Here is a 24920-nt window from a genome sequence, read left to right on the forward strand (position 1 = left end):
CCTTCCTTGTGTCTGGACATGAGCCTATAGCCTCCGTTTTAGGCTGCCTGTCCTCTTCTCTGGCTGGGTGGACACTCAGAGGAACCCTGCTTAGGTCTGACTCTTAATGCCCCCTTTGGTTTCCTTTCTCAAGAGCCTTCTCTCTAACCAGGCCCCTAAGCCTTTGGCCTCACCGCTCGTGACTTGGCACCACATGTAGGAGACATTCTGCAGGCGTGATCTGCAGGCAGCCAGGCTACATGGCACACTGTGCTTCTAAATAAGTATGGCACACCGAGGTCCTGAAGTCAGAACACTGGATTCTGAAGTAGGGTGACTAGCCAGTAATTGCCTTTGGATGAGTCTGCGCTCTACATGTCTTTATGTGATTCCTCTACTTAGAGGCTCTGGTGGTGTGCACGCTCACTGTCCAATCTAAGGTTCTTTGCTAACCAATCACAGTACATAGGCTTCCACTATGTAAGTGGTTGTCCCTGTGCAACGAAGCAGGCACTGTTCCCTGAGGTCAACTCCAGAATTATTTATCTCCACTCCATTTACCAAGCTACAGGCATTGCTGTCTTGTGGCGAGAAGCCTCAGCAAAGATAGCAACCACAAGGGTGTGTGTGACAGAGACTGATGTAGACGCTAGAGACATTCGACATCATGGGTAAGAGTCGACTTTGACATTGAAGAGTCTTGGACTCTGTTCTAAGTTCAGGATGACATTGGTCATGATTCTCAGACTAAACCAGATGCAATGCAAAGTAGCTGGTGGTAGCTCATCTAACTAGGAAGGGAGATGGACCTGAGGTCTAAATCTCATTGTGGTTGATTGTCTGACCATGGTATCCACTCCCCTTTCTTCTTAGGATAGGGCTTCTCCTTCTCCTTCTCCTTCTTGGCTAATTGACCAGCTTTTCTTATAGCCAGGTGTTACCATGGCTTTGAATTTTGGTCACGGGAATATGAACAAAAGGGATAATAAAAAAAAAAACAGTTTATGCATGTCTGTGAGTTTGCGCATGTGCATGTGCACACACACACTAAAAAAAAAAAAAAAACCTTAAAAATATATGGCCATAATGAATTGGCAGTGGGAGGTGGCCACGTCAGGACTACAGGCTGAGGCCTCAGGAGCCAGGCGACAATAAAGAACAGGGAGCAGAGGGAAGGTTAGAAAAACGTTTAGTCTTTGCTTTATTGAGTTACAACAGATGAGCAACAAGTTAGAAAAACAGCTTTTATTCAAACTCCCTAGCATTTAATTTGTGCAGTGTACTCCAGTGGGGTCGGGGGTCTGCAGGGTGGGGGAGGGACAAAGACAGCGAACAGAATCCCTGTCTCCACATTTACACGAGCTAGATCTCTTGGCTTTCTTTCTTTAAAAGCTAGGACTAACTAAAAAAAAAAGTGCACTCAGGTATCTAAAATTGGCCCAACACACGCACACGCGCGCGCGCACACACACACACACACACACACACACAAACAACAACAACAACAACAAATCAATCCATTAGTGAGGCTTTGAGCTGAAATCTTGTCAAAAGCCACACCAAGAAAGGCGGTGAGAAGAGAAAAGAAAAGCAGGGATGTTTATCTTGGTACTAACCTAGGCCGGGAAGGCCACTCTTAATTTCCCAAGAGTGATGGTGACATCAACCGTTGTGGGAGCCCTTTCTGCTGGTATTTCAAAAAAGATTTGTAAAGAGGGCAGCCATCTGTTCCCCAATTATCCAAAGCAGTTGAGAAGCCAGCTGAGGCAGGGTCCCCAAAAGGCAGCTGGGGAACTGGGAAGTGTTTGATGCGGAAGGCTCTTTGTGAGATCATTCCACTTTGCACCAGAGGACCCATGTCTGCCCTTCCCACCAAGACATCTCCCAAATGTCAAACTACCTTAAAGAAGAAATCCGTCCTACCTAAAATCCAGTAGATACAGTGGTACTTATGCTAATGCTCCCTCCCCCTCATTACTAAAGTGAAAGGAAGAAAGAGAAAAGAAAAGCAATGTGGTTAGCCCTCCTTCCTAGGGGTGAAACAAAACAAAACAAAACAAAATGCAAACGCCTTACCACAGAAGTGCTGGAAAAAGGAAGTTGCCCTCGATTAAAAAGGTAACAAAATTCCCACATTGTATAAATCAGTTCCAGTCTAGCAAGAGGCGGGGCTGGGGCGAAGGCAAAGGCTACGCACAGGGACCCATTGAAAACGCAGTAGTAGGACTTTGGCACTATGAACAATTCCCACCCAGCCTCTGGGAGGGACAGTGAGAGCTCCAGAGTTCCTGTGGCCTCCAGGCACCACTGAAGCAGGTCTGCTCAGAGTCGCTGGTGAGGTGGCCCACAGCCACTGGGGCCGGGGGCTTTCTTCTCTCTTCAAAGACAGAGCATCTCCCTCATCAGTGCGGAGGTTCAGACCAGCTGCCCTAGAGGGATGACACAAAGCAAAGGAATGTCAGAAAGAGGACTGCCATCTTCTTGGGGTGGAAGGCTTCTTCCCAGGCCTCCTGCAGGGTGGGAACTCCTTCCAAAGCCTTCATGGGGTTTGAAGGAGGGACAGAAGCCCTTCAAGCTGGGACTAGGTTTGAACCTCAAATGCCCCCTGTGGCCTATCTGTATTTAAACACATGATCCCAAGCTGCTGGGTTATTTTGGGAAGCTATGAATATGTTGGGAGGTAAGGCCCAAGGGGAAGAAGCAGGACACCTGGGGAGGGTTTGGGGGGGGTTATGTTATCCCTGGCTGCTCCCCATTCTTTCTGCCTTCTGTCAATCACACGTTCCTTCCCACTGCCGGCATGTTTTGCCACAGTCCAGACCCAGAAACACAGCCCCAAATCACTATGGCCTGACCGCTCTGAACTGTAAGCTAAAATTCCAATGAAGTCACTCTTGTCAGGTATTCTGCTATATTCAAGAAAAGTCTGACCTACAGGGTCTCAAGAGATACTGCCTTGTTTTTCCTAATTTAGGAGTAACTTTAGAGGCACAGGCATAAGCTGACAAGGTGTGTGTGCGCGTGCGTGCGTGCGTGCGTGTGTGTGTGTGTGTGTGTGTGTGTGTGTGTGTGTGTGTGTGTGAGATGTAGAGGTCACAGGACAACTTGTGGAAGTCGCTTCTCTTTTTTTTCCTATGTCTGCTCCAGGGATCAAACTCAGGCTTGGCAATCACCTTCACCAGCTGAGCCATCTTAGTGGCCTTCCTTATATAGATTTTTAAGATGGGTATAATGATAATGATGATAATGATGATAAAATGTTGAGCAATGAGGACAAAATGAGTCCTTGGGACTGATTGACAGGCCAAAAGTCTGACCCAGATAAAGCTTCTCCCGTGGTTCCAAGTTCCGCCCCTCTGCTGGGGTGTAGGACATCAGTCGCCAGTTGTGCAGAGGGGTGCTAAGCTGCATTTACCCTGTGCCCCTGCTGCTGGGTGATAGGCTCGAGGGAAGCACAGATGCACTGCTCAGGGGACAGGAAAACGCAGCCTACCATGAGGAGCCTGGGTGGGGGCTCCCAAGGTCCTGGACATCCAGATGCTGCTGGGTCTTGGGGAGTTGAGGCCTGCAGGCAGAGGGCGATGAATGAGCCCAGGGCTGTGGGATGGGAAACTCCATCTTAGCTCATCAGCAATTGTCCTTAGCTTAGAGGTGATTGTCTGGGAACATGGAGGGGCCTACGGTGGTTCTTGATGAAAGAGACAGTCCATTCTTATCCATATTGTTTACTGACTGTTCATCATGAAAAATGGGTGTAGAGCACCTCCTCAGGGTGGGCCAGAGATTAAATACCTTTTCCAGAAAGGAATGTTCAGGAAGGGAAGCTGATTGGCCAAACCCTCAGGACCTCTAGATACCTCTTTAGCATGGAGAACTCTATTCTGATGATTTAGGTGACCGTAGGTCACATTCCCATGTAGGGAGTGTGGTCATGTGGCAGGGGACTGGTCCGAAGCAGGTGAAGCTCCTACCATTCTCTGGTATGAGGTTCCGGGGGTTCCAACCAGCTCAACCTTACCAAGTTTCCTGGCACGGTCCACTGTCCCACCTCCCCGACTCTTTTTCTCTCTCTTCAGTTATCCCAACTACATGTGCATGGCTCCAGACCCTGAAAGCATTTTTCAGCTCTCTTGGACTCTAATTCTCCTCTGATGTTCCCAGAGTATGTGGCCGTGGGAGGGCTCAGGATATGGGAACTGGCAGAGCTGTCAAAGTGAGGCTGGAAATGGGACCCCTGTATAAGGGCATCAGATGCTCATGGTCCAAACCTAAAGGCCAGTAAGTGCCCCATAAGCTAGTCTTGTTTCCTCTAAGGTGCACAGTCCTGCTACGTGTAAAGTGAGAGTGAATGAGTCTGTGTTCCTCACAGTCCTATTGTGTGCACATTGAAGGAAGCATGGTTGACAGAGCTAGTTCTGATCCCATGGTCCCTTCACCATCTGCAACAGTCATTCTTCCATCAGTGTATGCCAGCATCGGGCTCCTGATCAGAGAGAGGCCCTGGCACACTGGGTATGGTCCTGCTTCCGTGTTATCGAAGGGCATTCTTGAGTCACCCTGTTTCCTCTCTGTACCACCTTGACATGCTGCTCTGGGAACAAGGCCCAGTCTCTATGAAGTCTCAGGCCCCTCAGGAATGAGATCAGACATAACTGGGGAATATTCTGCCTTTTCTTTTCCATTTCACCAGCTCGCTGTTCTTCCAGTCCCTGACCTCATCATACATAGTGTTGTTCCCAAGTCACACATCCAAGACACCTTCCAGAGTGACCATCACATACTGCCTTCAGTTGTCTGGTTGAGTGTATGCTGGTGTGAGGTGGTCAGGCCATTTGTGGTACCCGTAGTGTTTGGTGCTGGCCCTAGCCACCATCTCCCTGGAGTGCACACATGGGATACCCAACAGGCATTTGTTAGTGAGTGGAAAAGCAGAGTGAGGAGCTGTTCCAGCCGTAACTGCTGTACAGCGAGTGGCAAAGTCCACCCTGGAGCCTTGGTTGTTTTCTTTATAACCTATCACTGTGCTGTGTCTGTGTAGCTACCTCCCTAGGGAGTCTTATTGCTTGGTTGGATACCACCCAGCAGAGCAGGCATGCCCCATGGGTCACCTCACCCCAGAGCTTTGGAGGAAACTGCAAGGCCACTAGGCACACTTTCTTATGGCCTCATTGGAAAGGCTTTACCTCAAGGAAATCCGACCTCAATAAACCCAGGGACTGGAAGCCTCCTGCATCTGTCTGGAGGATAATTTATCATGTGGAAAATACTAATTCTTTGGCAAAATCTGTTTCCCTAGTATTCTACATGTTGGCAAAACATGAAAAAACAAACAAAAACCAAAACAACAACAATAACAAAAAAACCCAGAATCAGCTTTTTCTTTTTCTTTTTTTTCTTTTTTCCACCATAGGACTTTCTTTCCAGCCCCTGAGAACTTGGGAGAGAATAACTCCACTATCTGAGAGAGATGGTGAATATCTTCCCATAACATACTCTTATATTCTGTCTGTCTGTCTGTCTGCCTATTTGTCTGTCTGTCTCTCAAACTACCCTATTCCTCTACTTCAGTGATAACTGGCTGCTGGTGATACTGTGAGGCTGAAGATAAGTCCCTTGTCCTCTGTGGCTGCTGGCATGCAGATGTCCATTTATGGCTCATCTTGTTCCTCACACTCCAGGGAGGAGGAGCTGGAGAGCCGTTGGAAGCAAGGATGAACGCTTTCCTAGGTCTGGTACTGTTTCTTCACCTCACCATGCTCAGTCTAGCTTGTTCTTAAGGTTTTACTGCTGTGAACAGATACCATGACTAAGGCCACTCTTATAAGGACAACATTTAATTGGGGCTGGCTTACTACACGTTCAGAGGTTCAGTCCATTATCATCAAGATGGGAGCATGGCAGCATCCAGGCAGGCATGGTGCAGGAGGAGCTGAGAGTTTTACATCTTCATCTGAAGGCTGCTAGCAGAGTACTGGCTTCCGGGAAGCTAGGATGAGGATCTTAAAGCTGACACTCACAATGACAAACCTACTCCAAAAAGGCCATACCTCCTAATAGTGCCATTCCCTGGGCCAAGCATAAACAAACCATCACAAGCCTCCTCAGAACAATGCTGTGTTCTACGTGGATATTTTGGGAGGTCGTCATCCAAGCTAGCCATCTCTCAACACATTTGCTAAGGGAAGATGCTTTCCTTGTGGGGTCAGAGGGGATGTACAGCCACTGTGCCCTTATCTGAAGCTGACAGTTATATCTCTTAGACTCTAAAGGTTAGGCATCTTAGGGCCATGCAGCTTCGTAGGCTGGGACGCTGTTTCACCAATGAGGGAGCAGAAAGGGAGCCTTGAATCCAACACGCCCAGGGTTCAAAAAGTACCAAATGTGTCCAGATTTGCAGTGGGGCATGTTAAAATGCCCATCACACTGATGTGCCATAAATCCTGATTCCAGTGGCATGGAGCCTGGGAGCCTGGCTTTGGTCTTTCATCTGGAATGTATGTGTGTGTGTGTGTGTGTGTGTGTGTGTGTGTGTGTGTGTAGATAGGCTAAGCTAGTGTACTGCTTACTCACCGAGGGCTGGCTCTATGCTAACCATTTCATACAATAATCATGGGTCCTCTGTTGCTGTTGGGAAGAAAACTGCTTTCAGTTTAACTGTGGTTCCTCTGTCGGTCATCATTAGGTTTTGGATAGGGGTGGGTTCAAGAGGATACAGAGCTAGATTACTGGGGGAATAAAGGGTGTACTAGAAGAGTTTTTTTAATAGCCATGGCTAGAGAGACAGAAAGGCAACAGCACGGGGGAGACTCTGAGGATAGCTTAGGCCTCAGCGACAGAGACAGACAGCGTGGCCGGGGCTCGGAAGACAATCTGAGCCGGTGTGGCAGAGGAGGGAGTCTCTTCTTAGAGCTTTGAGGGTAGGGATGGGTTTCATTGCAAGAGCCTGCAGCCATGCTCTCTGATCCCCAGATTCCCAGGCAGAGGCGTGGAAGGGTGGAGAGAGCAGGGTGTGTTGCTTTGATGTACTTTGACTCCCCCCCCCACACACACACACAACCCTCACCCTGGGCACTGGATTGTCTATTATTTAGGGGCCCAGAGACCATGTCTCAGCAGGATGCCTGTTGCTATCTGTGAAAGTGAGAGAGAAGGCTGCTGCAGGCATTGTGACCCAGTAGAGGCTAGATTCTAACTTTACATTCTGACAGTAATCCTCCCCCGACTTTACTGGTATTCAAAACCTTGCATGACAGTGTATACAGTCTGGTGAATTTGGATGTACACATATTCACAATAGTGTCAGCGAACCCAATAATAAGCATATTTGTCCCCTGCAAAAATGTTTCCTCCCTGTTTATTTTTTCCTGGTGGTAAGGACACTTAATATGAAATCTGCCCTACTAACATATTTGTAGTATATAATACCTGGTTGTTCACTATGGCACTCTAGGCACTTCCACAGGACAGCAGATCTCTAGAAGATACTGCACCATTCTACCCACAGTGTGACCCTCAAGCTCCCCCAACACCATCCTCTTGTCTATGTCTAAAGCTCTCCAGAACATTTCCGAGTCATTTGTCTCCTTGGGGGTAGAGGGCAATGGTCTGACTTTAATTAGAACTGAGGAAGAGAACTTAAGTTGACATGAAAGGGGATTAAGCAACTTCCAAGGGGACTTAGAAAACTGTCATTTCAAGCTGACCTCAGAGCAGACCTGGGTCCAGTTTGCCTCATCTGGCTAAAGCTCTCATTTATAGGATAGCTTGGGGGGCTTCTGGGTAGGAGAACTTGCTGAGACCCAAAGGTTGGGTAAATCCCACCCCAGGCTGATCAGGGGGCTCAAGTGCGGTTGGCATCTGAGGGCCACTCGGCTCCTTCTTCTCCCTTCCACTGGCTGGCAGAGCCCATTGGGGTATAAGAGAATCTAACTACAGTGGAATCAAATCTTAGTTAGGGGGGACTCTGAAAGTGGCATTTCAGTTTCATTTCTGTTGCTGTTATAAACCCCCCTTAACCAAAAGCAACTTAAGGGAGGAAGGGTTTGTTTGAGCTTACTACTCTAGAGCACAGTCCATCATTAAGGGAAGTCAAGGCAGGAACTTGAAAGCAGGCCTGTCTGTTAGTCCACACCACATTGTCTCTGTCTAGAAACTCACTGTGTTCACAGCCAAGGGAATAGTACAAGCAGGGACTATGGAGGAGGCTGCTTGCTGGTCCCTAGACTGGCTTATAGTCACTTAGCTTTCTTATATAGCTGGGACCTCCGACATGAAGTAACAACTAAAACACGCCCATAGGCCAATCGGGTTATACATCTAGGTTTGGGTTTGAATCCCAAACTACTTTCTATCTTGGATTGACCGTGGATAAGTCATCTTTCTTTGCTTCTTTCTATGGGCCATACACGAAGAAACTCACGCTGACTGCAGAGTTACTGAGAAGGACGAATGATCGTGTGTAAGGTGCTTGAGTTATGCCTGGCATGGTCAGTACTCAGTGAATGACAGCCCGTGTTGCTGTCACAGGCCTCTCAAGCACACCCGTCTTGATATACAGTGAGTGGATGGCATGAGCTTGTATGAGATGGGTCCACGACAGAAAATGCCAGTCTGGAAAGGCAGGAAATAACGAGCCAAGCTCACCATATGCAAAGGCAGAAAAAAAAAGTTCACAGGTGTCTCTACTGAACAGGTGCCGCCGCTCTTAATGCTGGCACCTATGTATTATCTCATGTATTATCTCATTTAATTCCAACAACAACAGCAGCAGCAACAGCAGCAGCAGAAAGCTCTTTAGGTGTTACAGACTGAACCGTATGTGCATATCATAGCCCTGTATTTGCAGATAAGACCTTTAAGTAGGTAACTGAGTATAGAGAAATTACATCCTAATCTAATAGTACTGGAGGTAAGCAGAGAGAAAGATCCTGGGGGTGTGAGCACACAGTGGAGAGTCCATGTGGGCATGGACTGAGAAGGCAGCCTTCTGTAAACTAACGAGTGCAACCTCGCTGGATACTAGTGGCTCTGACTAGCTCTTGACCATGAACTTCGAGCCTTCGGAACTGTGAAAAATGATGTTACTTAAGCAGTCTGGGATTCTGTTACAGGAGCCTCATTGGGCCTTACAGCAACTAAACGGTTGCTGTAATTCATGCTTTGGTGTTGTCCACCGTCACTCCTCCCTTCACCCAGAGACTCTGACTTCCTCAGCAGGGATACAGATGCTGCTGAGCACAGTCCCCTTTTCTGGGGAGCTACAGGAGTTTCATGAGCAGCCGATCTTACAGGGAACTTTGAACAATCCTATGGATTCAGTTTTAAGACTACTTTAACCGAGTAAATATACCAATAAAGCAAACCATGTGAAAGTGCTGGTTTCTTTGGTGGTGCCCAGGGAGTGGCACTATTTGAAGGTGTGGCCTTGGAGTAGTTGTGGCCTTGTTGGAGTAGGTTTGTCACTGAGGGAGTGGGCTCTCAGACCCATCTCCTAGCTGCCTGGAAGCCAGTTTTCTCCTAGCAGTCTTCAGACGAAGATGTAGAAGTCTCAGCTCTTACTGCACCATGTCTGCCTAGACTCTGCCATGTTTCCGTCTTGATGAAAATGGACTGAACCTCTGAACCTGTAAGCTAGCCCCAATTAAATGTTGTCCTTATAAGTGTTGCTTTGGTCATGGTGTCTGTTCACCGCAGAAAAACCCTATCTAAGACAGGTATTGAGAAGTTACACTTTGGCCATAGTGTTTTGTGTATTTGGCTTGTGTGTTTGGCTTGAGTGACAAGTGTCCTCTGCGGGTTCATGTGCTTGAACACTTGGTTCCCAGCTAGTAACGATGTTTTGGAAGGTGCGGAAGCTTTGCTAGGTAGAGCTTTGCTGGAGGAAGTGAGCTGTTTTATTTCAGGGTCCCATCCTCTTTCTCTTGGCTTCCTGACTGCTCATGCAAGGTGACCAGCTGGCCCCTGCTCCTGCCACTGTGAGTTTCCCACCATGATAAGATGTATCCCTGGAATTGTAAGTAGGAAAGAGCCCTTTCTTTCCTTAAATTGCTTCTCATCAGGTATTTGGTTGCAACAAGAAAGGTAACTGTTACAATACGCGGCAGTGTGGTGTGTAAAGTATGGACGTTCCTTAGAAACAAACAAGCAACAACAACAAAATCCAGCCACCCTCAACCACAACATCAAACAAAACAAAAACCTCAAAATAGAGCTCTAGCTCTCTGATCTAGCTCTATAGCCAAAGGACTCAAGGGAACACAAACTAGAGATATCTACACAGCCATGTTGACTGAAGCCTGGTCCACAAGAGCCATGTGTCTATATGCAGTAAGTCTACGGTGTCTATCAAAAGACAGACAGGCAGACAGAACCCGATATTGTGCATGGAACACAACGGGACATTTCATTATAAAGGAAAACAAAATCTTGTCACAGATGGGTCTGGAACTCGCTGTGTTAAGAGAAGTAACCCAGACACAGAAAGACAAACAACAAAAGCAAAGAGAGCAAAACAAGCCAGCACTAGCCTTGGGAGCACCAGAGTGACTCGGAGGGAGTAAGAAGGAGGTGTGGGAGTGAAGAGGGAGGGCATAACTAAAGCATGCCCAAGGATGTCATAAAGAAACCCCAAGTCTGCACAAATAACATGGTTTTAGTAATTATAATTAAAACACAAGATAGAGAGATATCAGGAAACACACACACATGCATGCACTCACGCCCCCCATTCCATGATCCTTCCTTCTCTCTCTCATACACACACACACACACACACACACACACATACACACACATGCTCCATGATCCCTCCTTCTCTCTCACACACATATATACATACATATACATACAGATATGCTCCACAATCCCTCCCTCTTTCTCTCTCCATGATCCCTCCTTCTCTCTCTCTCTCCCCCCCACACACACAGACTCTCTCTCTGTCTCTCTTTCTCTCTCTCTTCATCTCTCTCCATAATCTCTCCCTCCCCCCTTTTCTCCCACCCACCCACATATTCCATGCTTCCTGTCTCTGAACTGTTTTGGGATTCTACCAGCAAGAAGGCCATCAGCAGATGGTCACTCAACTATGTACTTCCAGGAGTGTAGCCCAAATCAGTCTCCTTTCATTCGAAACTGTCCAGCCTGCCTTACTAGCTGATGGACAGAGACATCCATGACTGAGTGTCTCTTCTGCCTGTGCACAGGGAACCAGGGACTGAAGAGGTGAGGTGGGGCCCTTGACTTCAAGAGTCTAGTGGGGAAGAGAGGAGGAAAACTAGTGATTAGCATTCATTCATTCATTCATTCTCATTCATTCACTCATTTATATTCATTTGTTCACTCATCTATATATCGACAGCTAATCTGTACAGTGTGTGAGGGATGGATATATATATATATATATATATATATATATTTATATTTATATATATGTGTGTATAAATATTCTGGACCCTAAGTTGTATCCAACATGCAACAATTAAGCAGCCTTAAGTATTTTAAGGAAGCTAAACCATGGCAATTATTATTATTACTATTTTTATTAACATTTCACACCCTCCCTGAGCTATTGCTAATCATCAAGAGTTGGAAACTGTTAGAAATCTGGAGCCCATGAAGATAGTGGCTGGAGATCTGGAGCCAAATTTAGACACTGGCTGAGTGAATCCTGGTGCCTTCTTTCAGGTTTCTGAGTTTCCTTTGTTTGAACGTGAAGAAAGCTTGAACACATGAGTTTTTACCAGAAAAGCCACCTTTTTCCCTCAGGGCTCCTCCAATTTCTGTGTGCATAGTTCTCATAAGACAGTCCAGATGGCGGGGGTTGGAGACAGGGCTGAGTGATTAAGAATACATAATGTTCTTGCAGAAGACCCAAGTTTGGTTCCCAGAATCCAAGATGGGCAGCTCATAATTGCCTGTAACTTCAGCTCCAATGGTTCTAACACCCTCTTCCACCCTCCTTTGCCCTGTGTGCATAACCCTCACCCTCTCTGTTCATATAATTGAAAATAAAAATTTAAAAAGTCTTTAAAAAGAGCCATCCAGATGGATTTCTGCTTTATGGATGTCTTACCCCTTTAGGCTGAGATCCAGGTAGGGCTGTGTGTTGTTGGTTTTTTTTTTTTTTTTTTTTTGGCAAAGCCATGAACTTTCATAGTGTCTGGCACGAAGTGGGTTCTCTGAGGCTCCTGCTGAGCAGTGTGCTATGGCTTGTGTTTTGAGGCTCCTTCCCCATCTTAGGACACTCTTTCAGAGGCTCTTGAGTGTTTGAGAGGTGGGAAATGACTGGTGTTAGTAAGCCACTGGGGCCAGGCCTCTGAAGACTATATCTTCTGTGGTTCTGAGCTGTTTATCTGCTTCCTGGGCCACACTGTAGTGAAGCCATTGCTGAGGATGGAGGTGACCCTGTCCCCGTGCTTTTCCTATGAACCAATGATGAATTTCCGCTTCCTAAGTTGTCGCTGTCATATATATTCTTACAGTAACAAGAATGCAATTAATACAGAATGTTAGCTTCCACTCCCAAGCAAATTATGACTGCATTCTGTTTGTTGGCCTGGGCAATGGAATGGTGCTGTCACTGAAGCAAGTGCTGGCCCCAGTGATTAGACACTGGCCTGATAGATGAAAGGTGGTTCCAAGTGTTAACTGATAACAGCTTTTGTGCTCTATGAGATGGAGGAAAAGCTGTGCCTGACTCCCTAGATGGTGGGGAGGTTCAAAGGACTTTCGAGGTATGTTTCAGAGAAACCTAAGCATATTGTATATGCCAATGAATGGAAGCTTATCATCATTATCATCACCATCACCACCACCATCACCAGTCGCAGCAGCAGCAGCAGCAGCAGCAGCAGCAGCAGCAATAAGATAGTTCATCTGATCACACATTCAGACATAAGCTTGAGAATGTCTTGCCTAAGTAGGTTGACTCAGTTTTAGAGGGAAAAAAGTATATTTTCCTAACCTCTCTCTAAGTAATGTCTATCAATGAGATAAATAAGAAATTATGCAAACCCTAAGCCTGAACCAATACAACGTTATTCAAGGACTAGGAAGGATGACTGATGGCTGTGCCTAACCTTAAGGCTGAGGTGAGCCACGGCCATGGAGCTTGCAGATATTCACGTTTAGGGGCTGATTAGGGGAACTACTGAATCCTGTAGGGGAAAATCCAATCCTTGAGCCCCATGGAGTTGCTTCTCTCAAGGCTTGCTACCGTTCCGCCATCTTGGGTTTCATATAACACCTTCATAAGGTTAAAACCATCAATTATTTTTGGGATTACGATATATGTTTCCATTGCAGATAACTGCAATTTCCTAGATATATCTTGTGTGTGTGCGTGTGTGTGTGTGTGTGTGTGTGTGTGTGTATGTGCGCATGTGTGTGTGTGTGTGTGTGTGTGTGTATAAGTCAGAGGTTGATGCTGGGTTTCTTCTTTAAGCATTCTGCATCTAAGGTTTTGAAATAGGACCTCTCATGAACCTGGAGCTTGTAGGGTTTGGCTAAACTGGTTGGCCAGTGAGCTCTGAGATCCTCCCGTCTCTGCCTCCCTAGTGTTGGGATTACCCGTGTGTACCACTGCTGTGCTCAGACTTGTACAGGGACTCTCAGCCATCAGTTTAATCAACTGAACCATCTCCTCAGTCCCAATGCACAAGTTAGGCAGTACCCATGGATTTTAAGAGATCCATAATCTAGGAAGACTTTTTTTCCACTCTGTAAATTAGAGGATATCTCTCAGGGGTGCTTCTGGTTAGGACTTGGGCCGGTTTTCAGATGCTCTGCCTGTGTGGCCTGTAGGCCCTTCCTCTATAGCACGGTTCCCTGAACTGTCAAGAGGCCATCATGAATATGTGATACCAGCAGATGCTGAACAGCTCCAGTATCTAGTTTAGGAATATCTGCAGCTCACGACTGAGGTTCTTCCTCATAAACAGAAAATGGGGATACAGGTAGTTTCCTACATCTCTGAGTGGTCTGATGTTAATTCAACACTCAACTTCCAAACCCCTGGGCATTCTCCTCACCCTGGAGTAGACAGTGGAGAGTTATTAAATGGAGAGGAAAGGCTGTGGCCAACAGCAATGGGACATTTCTGCCTGTCAGAATGCAGAGAATTGACAGGCATCGGGAAGAGTGGGAATCTAGAATTCAGCTGGAGAATGGATGGAGGGATGTGTGTTTCTTGCTGTCTGAGGCTCACATTTTGGATTATAAGACTATATAGAGTTACCTCTGCCAGAGAACTAGGTGAGAACACAGCATCCCAGGCTAGGCTGCTGCTCCTCCGGAGACCTTCACCTCTCTTCCCTTCTCCTTCCCTAAGGATTCATTCTGTGATCCTTGCAGCTTTGTTTCCCTCAGGCCTCAGGGAATGAGGCCATCATAGCCTACCCAGATGGTGTATCCCTTTGGGGGAAGGGATGCCAACAGGTGGCCCTGTCTCTCTTACCCTGCTGCCCCTAGGCTCCCTCTTACCCAGCTGTGGGGAAGAGCCTGTGCTGGGGTACTTGCATCCTCATGTTCAATTCAGCCAACACAGCTGGTTCAAAGTAGCTTCAGCATCCTAGAGAAGACAGTTAGCTTCGCCTTCAGTTTGCTTCTTTTAATCATTAACAGAGCTGCAGTACTTCCTGGCAATGACAATCCTCTTCTGGTCCTCACATGTAATGTTCCTTTGCCATCTCTGGACCTTGGCCCATGCTGCTCTTTCTGCTTGAACAACTCTTTTCTTTGTCTAATTTCTTGACTCTCCTAAAAGCTACGCCAAAGTCAGTGTCCTTTCTTCTCTTAACCCCTTATGATATCCAGTCTGGGTCTGCCTCCAACGAGTACCCACACCACAGTGCATGTCCCCATCCTATCACATGCCACACTGGCTAGTGATGGGAAGTTCTGTCTCTGCCCTCAGTCCACAGGAGCTATGTTGGGGACGGGAACTGCACTGTCCATCTCCCTCCATTGTCTTTTGGTATCTACCATGGCAGCCACAGGATGCTCAGAATATACTGTTGAACGGAATGGAACCTACTGTCCACTCTAGGGTGGGAAGAAATAGCAACGTTGTAAATTCTTGTCATGGATCAAGATCAAGAAGAGAAGCTCAGGGCCAGCTCCATCATTCATGCAGACACAAACCAAGACAAGACAAGACAAGACAAGACAAAACAGAATGACTCTGCTTCTACAGGGAAGACAGCTAGACTGGCAGGCCTTTCTAAGAAGGTGGGGAAATGGCTAGAGAGAGGGAAGACGCCAAGGAAGCCAGACAGAAGTGGCTTGTTGATACTCCTGTTGATCTCAGGACTCGCACCTATCACCAGCACCTCCTCTTCGGGCTATATCCTTGCTCAGATCCACTGGCAGTTCCGCAAGGAGATGTGATGATACTCCGGGGTTGACAGTGCATTAAACTGTTGCCGGGACTGGCTGGGAGAAGCAGCTTCCTGAGGGTTTTACTGACTTGCTGGACACCTCATTTTTATCACACAATAGTGGAGTTACTAAGGAACAACACAGCTGGCCCACGTTGTTTAAGTTCATCAACAATGAGGTGTGTGATTTCTAGGGGTTCCTTCAGGACCATACCCACCACCCTGGAGACTCTAGCCCTTATGTGAGAGGGTAGCTTGGGAGGCCCCTTCCATGGCTGAAGTGACTTCTGGAGCAGCTCACCTGGTCAGATCATGGCAGGCGTTTCAGGCTTGCGTTTCAGGCTGCTCTTGTGATCTCTCAGCCAAGCAGCCCCTCCTCCCACCTCCTTTTCTCTCCCGCAGCCAAGCCAGATGCTATGCTGGGGTTTGACTTGCACTGACCTCTTGGGAAGCAAACACACCAAGGGCTTCAAGGCCCGTCCCATTATGTGGATGACATGGCCATTAGTAACCATGGTAACCTCCCTTCCCTGGCTTTTGTGGCTCCTCAGGTCTAAATTTGCACAGGTCTTGTCCCGGATTTGAGGGAGTTACTGCGAGGCAAGCAGAGAGGCACCTTTTCCTGAGAGGCCTAAGCAAGGAGGGAGCCATTGTCAAAGCCCTTCAGGTGCAAAACAACAACCTTGAATCTCCAATTCAGTAAACTTGAAATAAAACAAAAAAAAAAAAAAGGGAAAAGATGCAATACACTCCTTTCCTTCTTGGGTTTGTGTGTGTGTGTTGTGTATGTGTGTGTTTTCTATAGCTATGAACATAATACACACAGAGGGTGTGTTGGTCTAACAGTTTGAGAGGACTCAAGTATGAGCAGGCCTGGAGGTTGGTGTCCAAACAGGCCCAGGTAGCAGGGCATCCTGCTGAGACCAGCCTTACAGACAAGCTTATAGGACTAACAGGCCTTATTCCAAAGAACCTTGAAAAAGGATGTATCTGACACACACACACACACACACTATATATATATATATATATATATATATATATATATATATATATATATGTCAATATATATTGACAATCAATACATTAATTTAAAGAAAGAACACTGTCTTTGTCAACATCTTGGAACTCATCGTCTATGTTAACGCTGCCAATAAAAAAAAGGAAACCTGCATTCGCCCATTCCTTGGAGTAAACAGGCAGATTTACCTGTCTAGGCTTGGCCGGCCTCTGCAGGGGTGCTGTCGGAGTCGGAGTCTGCCCTCTCCACTGTGCCTTCTGCTACTCTCCGGCTCCAGCTACCCCACTTCTCTGAGATGGCGTCCTCCTCACCAACCGTCACCTCCACAAAGTCCACGATGCCTGACTCCTCGTTCTCCTCACTGCCCTGGCCGTCTCTGCTGCCCTCCGATCTGTCTGAGGTGGCCTCTGAGGGCTTGCCTGCCAAACAGTCCTTGGTTGGATCACCACCCACTTTCATCCTCGGGACCAGCTTCTCGGAGTCCTCCTCGCTGAGTGCTTTGGGGTCCTTGGCATACTGGTGAGCCGCCTCGCTTCCATTCTTTGGGCTCTCAGCAACTTGTTTTGCCGCCTTTCTCGATACGGCATCACGACCACGGTCATCTGACAGGTGATGCCGCTGGTACTGCTCCAGCCAGCTCAACGTCCCAGTTTTTAGTAAGCATCTGTTCTCCTTGAACCAGCGCACAATCTCAGTTCGGACCAGGCCGGTCTTGGCGGCTAACTGATCGTACTCCTGAGGAGTGGGCCACTGGGTTCTTGCAAAAGTGCTCCTGAGCAGGTGAACCTGTTCTTGATTTTGTACGATTGCTGATGAAGGATTGGGCAAAGAACCAGCTAACTGGGCACCAGAGAGCTGATCAAGTCGGGATAGAGCACCATTGGGGGCTACCACGTCTGAGCCCTTTTTGCCAGACCCCATGGAATCCAACACAGCCTGCTCCATGCTGTCTCGAAGCTTCCGCCTCTCTGAGAACCAGGAGTCGATTTCCCTCCTGCTCAGCTTGGTCTCCACTCTCAGCCGTTCCACTTCTGCCTGGGTGGGAAAGGAGCTTTTCAGAAAGCTGTCTTCCAGGGTTTTCAACTGTCCTTGGCTTTTCTCTTTGAACTTCTGCGGGGCAAAGTCTGGGTATACATGGTAGGTGCGACCGTGCCGGGTGCCAGTAATGGCCATCTGGTCTTTGGCAAGGGATTCGCTGGTGATGTGGACGATGCCCCTCTGACACCGGTAGCGGTGGTCACTGAACCACTTCTTGATCTCACTCCTCGCAAGGCCTGTCACCTCAATGAGCCGGTAGACCTCAGCATCGTCAGGGAACTGGCTCTGTAAGAAGCTTGCCTTGAGGTGAGCAATCTGTAGCTTGGTCTTCTTGCGGTCGCTAGCTGGGGTGAGCGGGGTATTGGCCACCTTGGGTGGAGGTTCTGGCACCTGGGCGATGTGTGGACGCTTCGGCTCAGGGGCAGCTTGAGGAGTCACCAGAGGTCTCTTCTGGCCATGGTTGGTCACCCCAGCCACCGCAAGTGTGATGGGAGAGCATGAGACAGTTGTTGACCCGCTTGTCACTTGAGTCAGCACCAGGCTGGGCTGGCCAAGGATCTGGCATGGTAGGGCTGTCTGGAGGATGGGCTGTGACACTTTTGTGGGAGTCAGCTGAGCAGGAAGCACAGTGATAGTCGGGGGCACTGACTGAATCGTGCCGTTAAACATCTTCTTCCGGGCCTCCTCCACCTCCTCTGGGGACCAGCTGATACCGTGCTTTAAACGCTGGGTGGCAAACCAGATTCGGATGTGCTCCTCTGGGTGTTTGGAGGCTGCCGTCAGCCAGGAGAGCTCAGCCTGGGTGGGATAAGGGAACTTGTTGAAGGAGTTGATCATGGTAGCATTTGTGTCCAGGGCAGAGTTGTATTTGGTAGTATTCAGCGGGACGGGGACCTTGGGGACAAGGTTGATATTTGGTGGCAGCTGTACAGAAGGCATGACATGTCCCAGTGAATCTTGAAGGAGCTCCACGCTTCCTAGTCTGGAGAGGATCTCAGCTGTGTCTGTCACCAGGCGGGCGGTCCCTTCCATGTGGTTTTCTGGGGCAGCCTCATCAGGCTTCTTGGGCACTTTCTTGGCATCTGCCTTCGGCTTTCCTGTCTTTGTCATGGGGGTTTTTCCTACTGAGACCCCAGGGTCGTTATCACTACTTCCAGGACCACTGGCAGCGATGGGCATGGCGTGGTTGGTGGCTTCGATGGACTGTTCTAGAACCGTCTGATTATTGCGCTTGATTAATTTCAGCTTGAAGTTGGTCTCCCCCGGATGGAACTTGGAGTTGTGGTCAGACAAGGAGTCATACTTTTTGGTTGTGAAGTTACATTCGGCACATACGTAGAGGGGGTTGAGAATCACGTTAGGATGTTGCGTGTCCACGTGTTCTGTGAACTCATTCAGATTTTGCGTGGAATAAGGGCAGTATTTGCACTCATAACCGCCCTGTAGTTTTTTGGACGGGTTCTCCCCCAGAGATTTCACCTCAACCACTTCGTTTTCTTTGGACGAATGTTCAGGTTCCGCTGCCCAGCTGTCCTTTGTCACGTCGGACGGTGGCATGCCCGCTCCTTTGTCTTTGGCCCTGTCTGCCTCCTCCAGCATATCTTGTTCCAGTACCTGTGATGTCCGAACCATGCACGGAGTTGTAGATTTCCGTTTGCTTGCCATGCTGTCTGCCTCTGAGCAACGCTTCTTTCTGGAGTGGGTAGGTGGGTTCAGGACAGTGAGATTCTCAGCTTTTGGCTCTACTCCCTCTCAAATGCCTTTGGCTTCCCTTGGTTGCTGAAGTCTTCCGGGTGAGTGTTTCAGAAGGATTTCAGCACAGACAATTGTAACTGTAGCAATCTCTGAGCAAACCAGGCAGCTTCCTATCTGTGGGACAAGAACAGAGCCAGACTCAGCGACTCTTCGCTATGCAAAAGAAACCAGCTTTTTGTTCCCATGACCCACCCCAACTGGCACTAAATCAAGCACACATGTAAGCCCCCATGGCGGGCTGGCAGTGGGTTAGAAACTTGAAAGGCAATGTTCTCTTCTTTTCTCTGGGAAGAAAGTGGAACCAGGCAAGCAAACAAGCTTGGGGTCTCCATGCTCAGAGACACAAAGTTACGGGAGAGAATAAAGATCCTAGGCTCTTCAGAAGTGCAGAGTGGGGTGCACAGAATAAGCAAGGTGTTGCAAGTTGCTTTTTTATCTGTGCAACATCAGAGGCAAGACACCTAACTGGAGTCTGCAGATGGGTTTCCATGGCATTTCAATGCTGTAAGAGAGCCTGGTGTGGAGACACCTGCCTGTGAGGCATGTACTCAGATGGCTGAGGCACTGAGATCATGGGTGTCATTTCAAGGCTAGCCTGAGTTAAATAGTGAGATTCGGTCCCAAAACACAACCACCAAAAAAAAAAAACCCCAAAAACCAAAAAAAACCCAAAAAACAAAACAAAACAAAACCCCCAAAAGCAAACAAAACCCAGTAAAAATAAAAATAGATGCGGACACGTTGCTTCAGATCATAAAAACACAAGTATAGAAAATGTAGGGCCTGTATAAAGAATGATGTGAACCACTATTCCAAGTGAAGTCCTTCCCTTCTTCCTCTCAAATAGTAGCCCATTTTCACTTAAAGGGGCAGCATGGTATTGCATTATAGGGACGCGACACTGTTTTGTATGTTTGTGACTCTAGGGTGGCCTTGCCCTCCCCAGCACAGCCTAGGATGGCCGTGAAGTCTGGCTTCTCTTGCTGTAGTCTCCTGAGTGCTGGGATCTCGGGCCTGTGCTCTCATGGTTGGCTCAGTTTGGGCTGTCATAAACTGCCTTTGGACACAGGCTTGGAAACGGTTCTCCTGACTCACGTGACTGCATTTTTGCCTCAGATGGCCTTTTCCTCTGGCTATGCCTGAGAGGCTCTGACTCCCCAGCTCAGCGTCCATGAAGCACTACCACCGAAGGGCCTTGACAATGAGATACGGAAAACTGTTTCAAGACGTATCTGTGATTTAGAACAACAACAACAAAAGAAGAAGTTTATTTTATTCCTATGTGCGTGCTTGTGTGTGGATCCCTGCAGGAGTCAGAAGAGGCCATCGGATCTCCTGGAGCTGCCGCTGCAGGCAGTTGTGAGCCACCTAATGTGGGTGCTGAGAAACAAACTCTGCTCCTGTAGGATAGCCCCTCGGGCTCTTAATTGCTGAGCCATCTTGCTAGCCCCTATACTTTAAAAACACAAAACATCCCCCCACCCGTGTGTGTGTGTGTGTAGGTGTGTAACTGCTATTGCATGTGTACAGCAATCAGAGGACAAACTCAGGAAGTTAGCCCTTGACTTCTACTTGCTTGAGACAAGGTCTTTTTTTTGCGCACTGGTCTGTGTGACAGGCTAGCTCATGGAGAATTTCTGAGGATTCTCCTGTCTCTGTCTTCTACATTACCGTGGGGATACTGAGATCATAGACAGGTACTATCATGTGTGGCCTTATGTGGGCTCTGGGGATCTGAACACAGCAAGGGCTTTACCCGCCGACTAGCCATCCCCTTACCTTCCCATGGGTTTGACTGCTGCAAAAGCTGCATTGTTTTCAAAGGCTTCCTGGCCATTTATACTCTCTCTTTGTGAATGGCCTTTTTTCTTAATGTCACTCCCTTACAGTGGTGCTCAGTGGTTTTATTACTAATTTGTACAAGTGCTTTAATACACCTGCTGCAAAATTTAAGTTTGCCTTCCAGCTGTTATGAGGGTATTTTTATAAGTCTAACATATAGAAATCTTAAGTTTTAGATAACAAATTAATCATTTTTTTTCCTTTTGTGGCTTCTTTCATTATGGTTTACTATTTGGAAATCCTGTTGTTTGTTTTTTTGGTTTTTTTTTTAGATGATGTGTTAATCCATGCTTCCTCTTTTTACATGCTGACCATTCACTTAAATCATATTGACTAATTCCTAATAAGGAATCTACGGTTTCTTCAGAGCCTTTTGCTTAACTTTGCTTGTTTGCTTGCTTTTGTTTTGTAGGATAGGGCCTTGCTAGTAAGCCATGGCTGCTTGCTATGTACAGCTCAGGCCTACCTCAAACTCCCAGCAGGCTTCCAGCCCCAGCTTCCTAAATGCTGGCGTTATAGGTGTCCTGCTACCAACTCCTGCCAACTGAATGGTTTTTGTTTTACATTTGGGTCACCAGCACTGAATTTATCTTGAGTTAAGTATAACACACTCAAGTTAAGTACAACAACCACTTTTCCTTGAGCAAGTGTGGGTTATCTCAGCAGCCTGTGTTAGGCAGGGTGTACGAAACACCTTCACCGCATACTACATTTTACATTTACTACAGCTTGTTCCTAGGTGCCCAGTCCACATCTGGTCTAGCTTCTGGGGCTTACGATTAATTTATTTTCTAAATATTTGGAGTGCATGTTAACATCATGGTGTTTCCTCTTTGCTCCTCCCTGCTCCTTCCCCCCAACCCTTTCTTGGATATGTTGATTATTCTCATAAATCAGAATCAACAGCAAAATACAATCCTATTCGAATTTTGATTGGAACTGCATCAAACAAATATTAGTGTGGCCACAGGAACAATTTGCTTATTAAAGGTGTGGTCACCAGAACTCTAGGGAACTGCTGGGCTGGGCCATTGTTGGCATCTCAATGTCATTTACTTTGTGACTACTTTTATTGTCATTGTATATTTAGAATGAGGACGAGGGTGTTTGGAGACAAGGATATCTCACATCTAGGAGAAGTGAACGGAAGAGATGACTTACTAGCTTTTGTGTTCCACTTAGGACAGGACTCAAGGGCAGAAGTGAAGAACCTATATAACGGGCAACTTTGTGAGACACTAGGGCTCAGGGGCCAAACTGCATAGGACTCAGGAAAGGGCCAGTGCCCCCTGGTGAGCACAAGAGCCTGATCTCCCTGTCACTGGGACACTGGTGTTTTCTGGATGGAGCACTCTGTCAACAGTGGGTGCATGTCCCTCCGGAGTGGCAGCAAGGAGCCACCATGGGAAAAGCAGGGCAGAGAGCGACCACATCCCTCTGTTGGCTGTACTTGCGTCAGACTCTGGGAAGCTGATTTTGCTGAGAAATACTGACTCCTTTCTCAGGCTCCAAAGGTAACTAAGCCAGATGAACGCTGGACACCTCAGCCTTCACTCTGTGTCTGTCTATTTTACGTTGATTCAGACTCCCACTTGACTTGGCCCAGGCATGCTCATCATTAAGACATGTGTCCCTATCTAAGTTGTGCCAGCCTCCTTTAAGATTTAAGGCACAAAGAGTCATTGTCTTAAAGCTGCAGTCACTGTGGATTCCAGTAATGGCAAATCCTACAGGGTGGGCCACCCTAAGGTGAGATCTTTGATAGAGAGGCGGCGTAGCTTATCCTGAAGGGATTCTGACTATAACAGTGATTGACAGATGAATTTGTTATTATATCACTTATCAGACAGTGATGCACGGGATCATACTTTGAACCAGGGCTTCTTAACTACACACCTTTTGCTCCAATTTTCCCTCTTTTAAACCCAAAGCTCGTATCAATTCTTAGAAGATGAACCTGTGGTCACTAGACTCCTTTAATTTTGCTCTTCCCAACACTCTGATTAAAATTTCTCATCCGGCAGTGGTGGTACATGCCCTTAATCCTAGTACGCAAGAGGCAGAGGCAGATGGATCTCTGAGTTGGAGGCCAGCCTGGTCTACAGAGTGAGTTCCAGTATAACCATGACTACAGAGAAACTCTGTTTAAAAAATCCACATAAAATAATAAAATAAAAGGATAAAAATTCTTTCTGCTTTTCTCCATTTCTCTTGTCTTTAATTGGCATATTGGGGGTGGGTTGCACGATTACGTTCTTGGGGCTGCAGGGGCTGCAGCTGAAGTCTGTAGTTGGGTGCTAACATCGGCTTCTTCCAACCCCCGCTCCCCTTCGAATTTCATCCCCTCAAACATGCGCTCCCCTCATGAGCACTCAAGTCTGTCAGGGCTCCGCCATTGCCCACTTGGACCTCGGATCTACACAGCCGACTCACCAGCAGTCCTGTCCACTCTACTCTTCAGAGGCACCTGTTCAGCTCTGAGAGAAGCTGCCATTATCTCTAGCCTGGATTTATATCACAGCCACCCACAAATCCTTGGCTGCATCTCCGGAGCAACAGAGGGACGTGTGTTAAGACCAGAGCTGGTTCTGGGTGCTTCTCACAGCTTCTCTGGTTTCACACCACAGTGAACTCCACTCTTTTGTAACAGCCTGCAAGCTTGGGCATATCCTGACCCATGCCCCCTCTGCTTTGCTGACATGCTCCAGCTGTTCGAGCAGGAGCGACACTTCCACCACAGGGCCTCTTGTCAGATAATCCACCCCCAGCTCCTCTGAGGGCATTCATGACTACCATTTCTTTGCAAGTGAACTTCTCCCCAATACTGTTTCTTCACTTTCTTTGCTTTCTTCAAAGCACTTTCCAGTAACTAACACTAAATTGTTCTATTTCATGGTTAAGAGCATAGCTACTCATTTGCTTATGGATTGCATATTGCTCTAGATCTGTGCTGTTCGGTTTGGGAGCCACCAGCTACATATGGCTCTTTGCATTTAATTAAAGTCACAAGTGGAGTAGTTACCATATTCACTGCCACAGGGGACAGTCTCATGGGCAGTGCCATAAGCAGCCATCCTAGAAGGGGTAAAGACATTCTTAAGAGCTACACTGGGCCTCTCTGTGGCAGGAGAGTGGGGTGAGGAGAGAGACATCAAGACTGACATGAAAGAAACCAGCTGTCAGAAGACTACAAACCTCTCCCTGTCAGGGCTGCACATAAAGGAGAGAACACGTGCAGGATGGTACAGGATACAGACATGTGGGAGACGCTGGGTGCTACATGGATGACCCACAAAGGCTTGCTGCTCTTGGGGTGAGAGTTGAACACTACTTTGAGTTGGTATCTATCTCCAGCTCTCTGGCCCTGCTTCTAGGCTCAGGTGTGCTTTCTGTGTCTTAATAAAGAGTCTCTGTTTCTATTATCTGTTCCTAGTCTTTGTTCTGACACATAAGATCCTACTCCACTCCATGCCTATAACACCTCTCTTTGGCTATCAGCCAATTGAGAAATGTCCTCTAAGGAATTGCAATTTTCTTTCCTTTTCTTTTTGTTTTGTTTTTAATTTTTAAAATGTTTATTTTGTTTTTCGAGACAGGGTTTCTCTGTGTAGCCTTTGCTGTCCTGGAACTTACTCTGTAGACCAGGCTGGCCTCAAACTCAGAAATCTGCCTGCCTCTGCCTCCCAAGTGCTGGGATTAAAGGCATGCACCATCACTGCCTGGCTTTGTTTTGTTTTTTTGAGACAGGGTTTCTCTGTGTAGCCCTGATTGCCCTGGAACTCACTCTGTAGACCAGGCTACCTCAAATTCAGAGATCTTCTTGCCTCTGCCTCCTAAATGCTGGGATTAAAGGCGGGGGATTTTCTTATAGTACCACATAAGGGAATGGAATAGGTGAGACCTTGGTGTCA

The 24920-nt window shown here is 47.4% G+C and overlaps 1 protein-coding gene across 1 annotated transcript in view; it reads right to left on the reverse strand.

The window, feature by feature from the left end:
- Window positions 1–1151: 1151 nt before the first annotated feature.
- The window catches only part of Zhx2 (zinc fingers and homeoboxes 2), a 142099-nt gene continuing 118330 nt past the window's right edge, over window positions 1152–24920 (reverse strand). Inside the window, exons 3-4 of the mRNA XM_021184022.3 lie at window positions 16563–19281; window positions 1152–2408 (exon numbers count right to left, since the gene is read on the reverse strand). Of these exons, the coding sequence (XP_021039681.1) occupies window positions 16567–19077 (2511 nt within the window). The 5' untranslated portion in view covers window positions 19078–19281 and the 3' untranslated portion in view covers window positions 1152–2408; window positions 16563–16566. The remainder of the gene's footprint in view (window positions 2409–16562; window positions 19282–24920) is intronic.

The sequence above is a fragment of the Mus caroli genome, unplaced genomic scaffold (genome assembly GCF_978045245.1).
Source record: "Mus caroli unplaced genomic scaffold, Mus_caroli_1 scaffold_16, whole genome shotgun sequence".
Taxonomy (NCBI): Eukaryota; Metazoa; Chordata; class Mammalia; order Rodentia; family Muridae; genus Mus; species Mus caroli.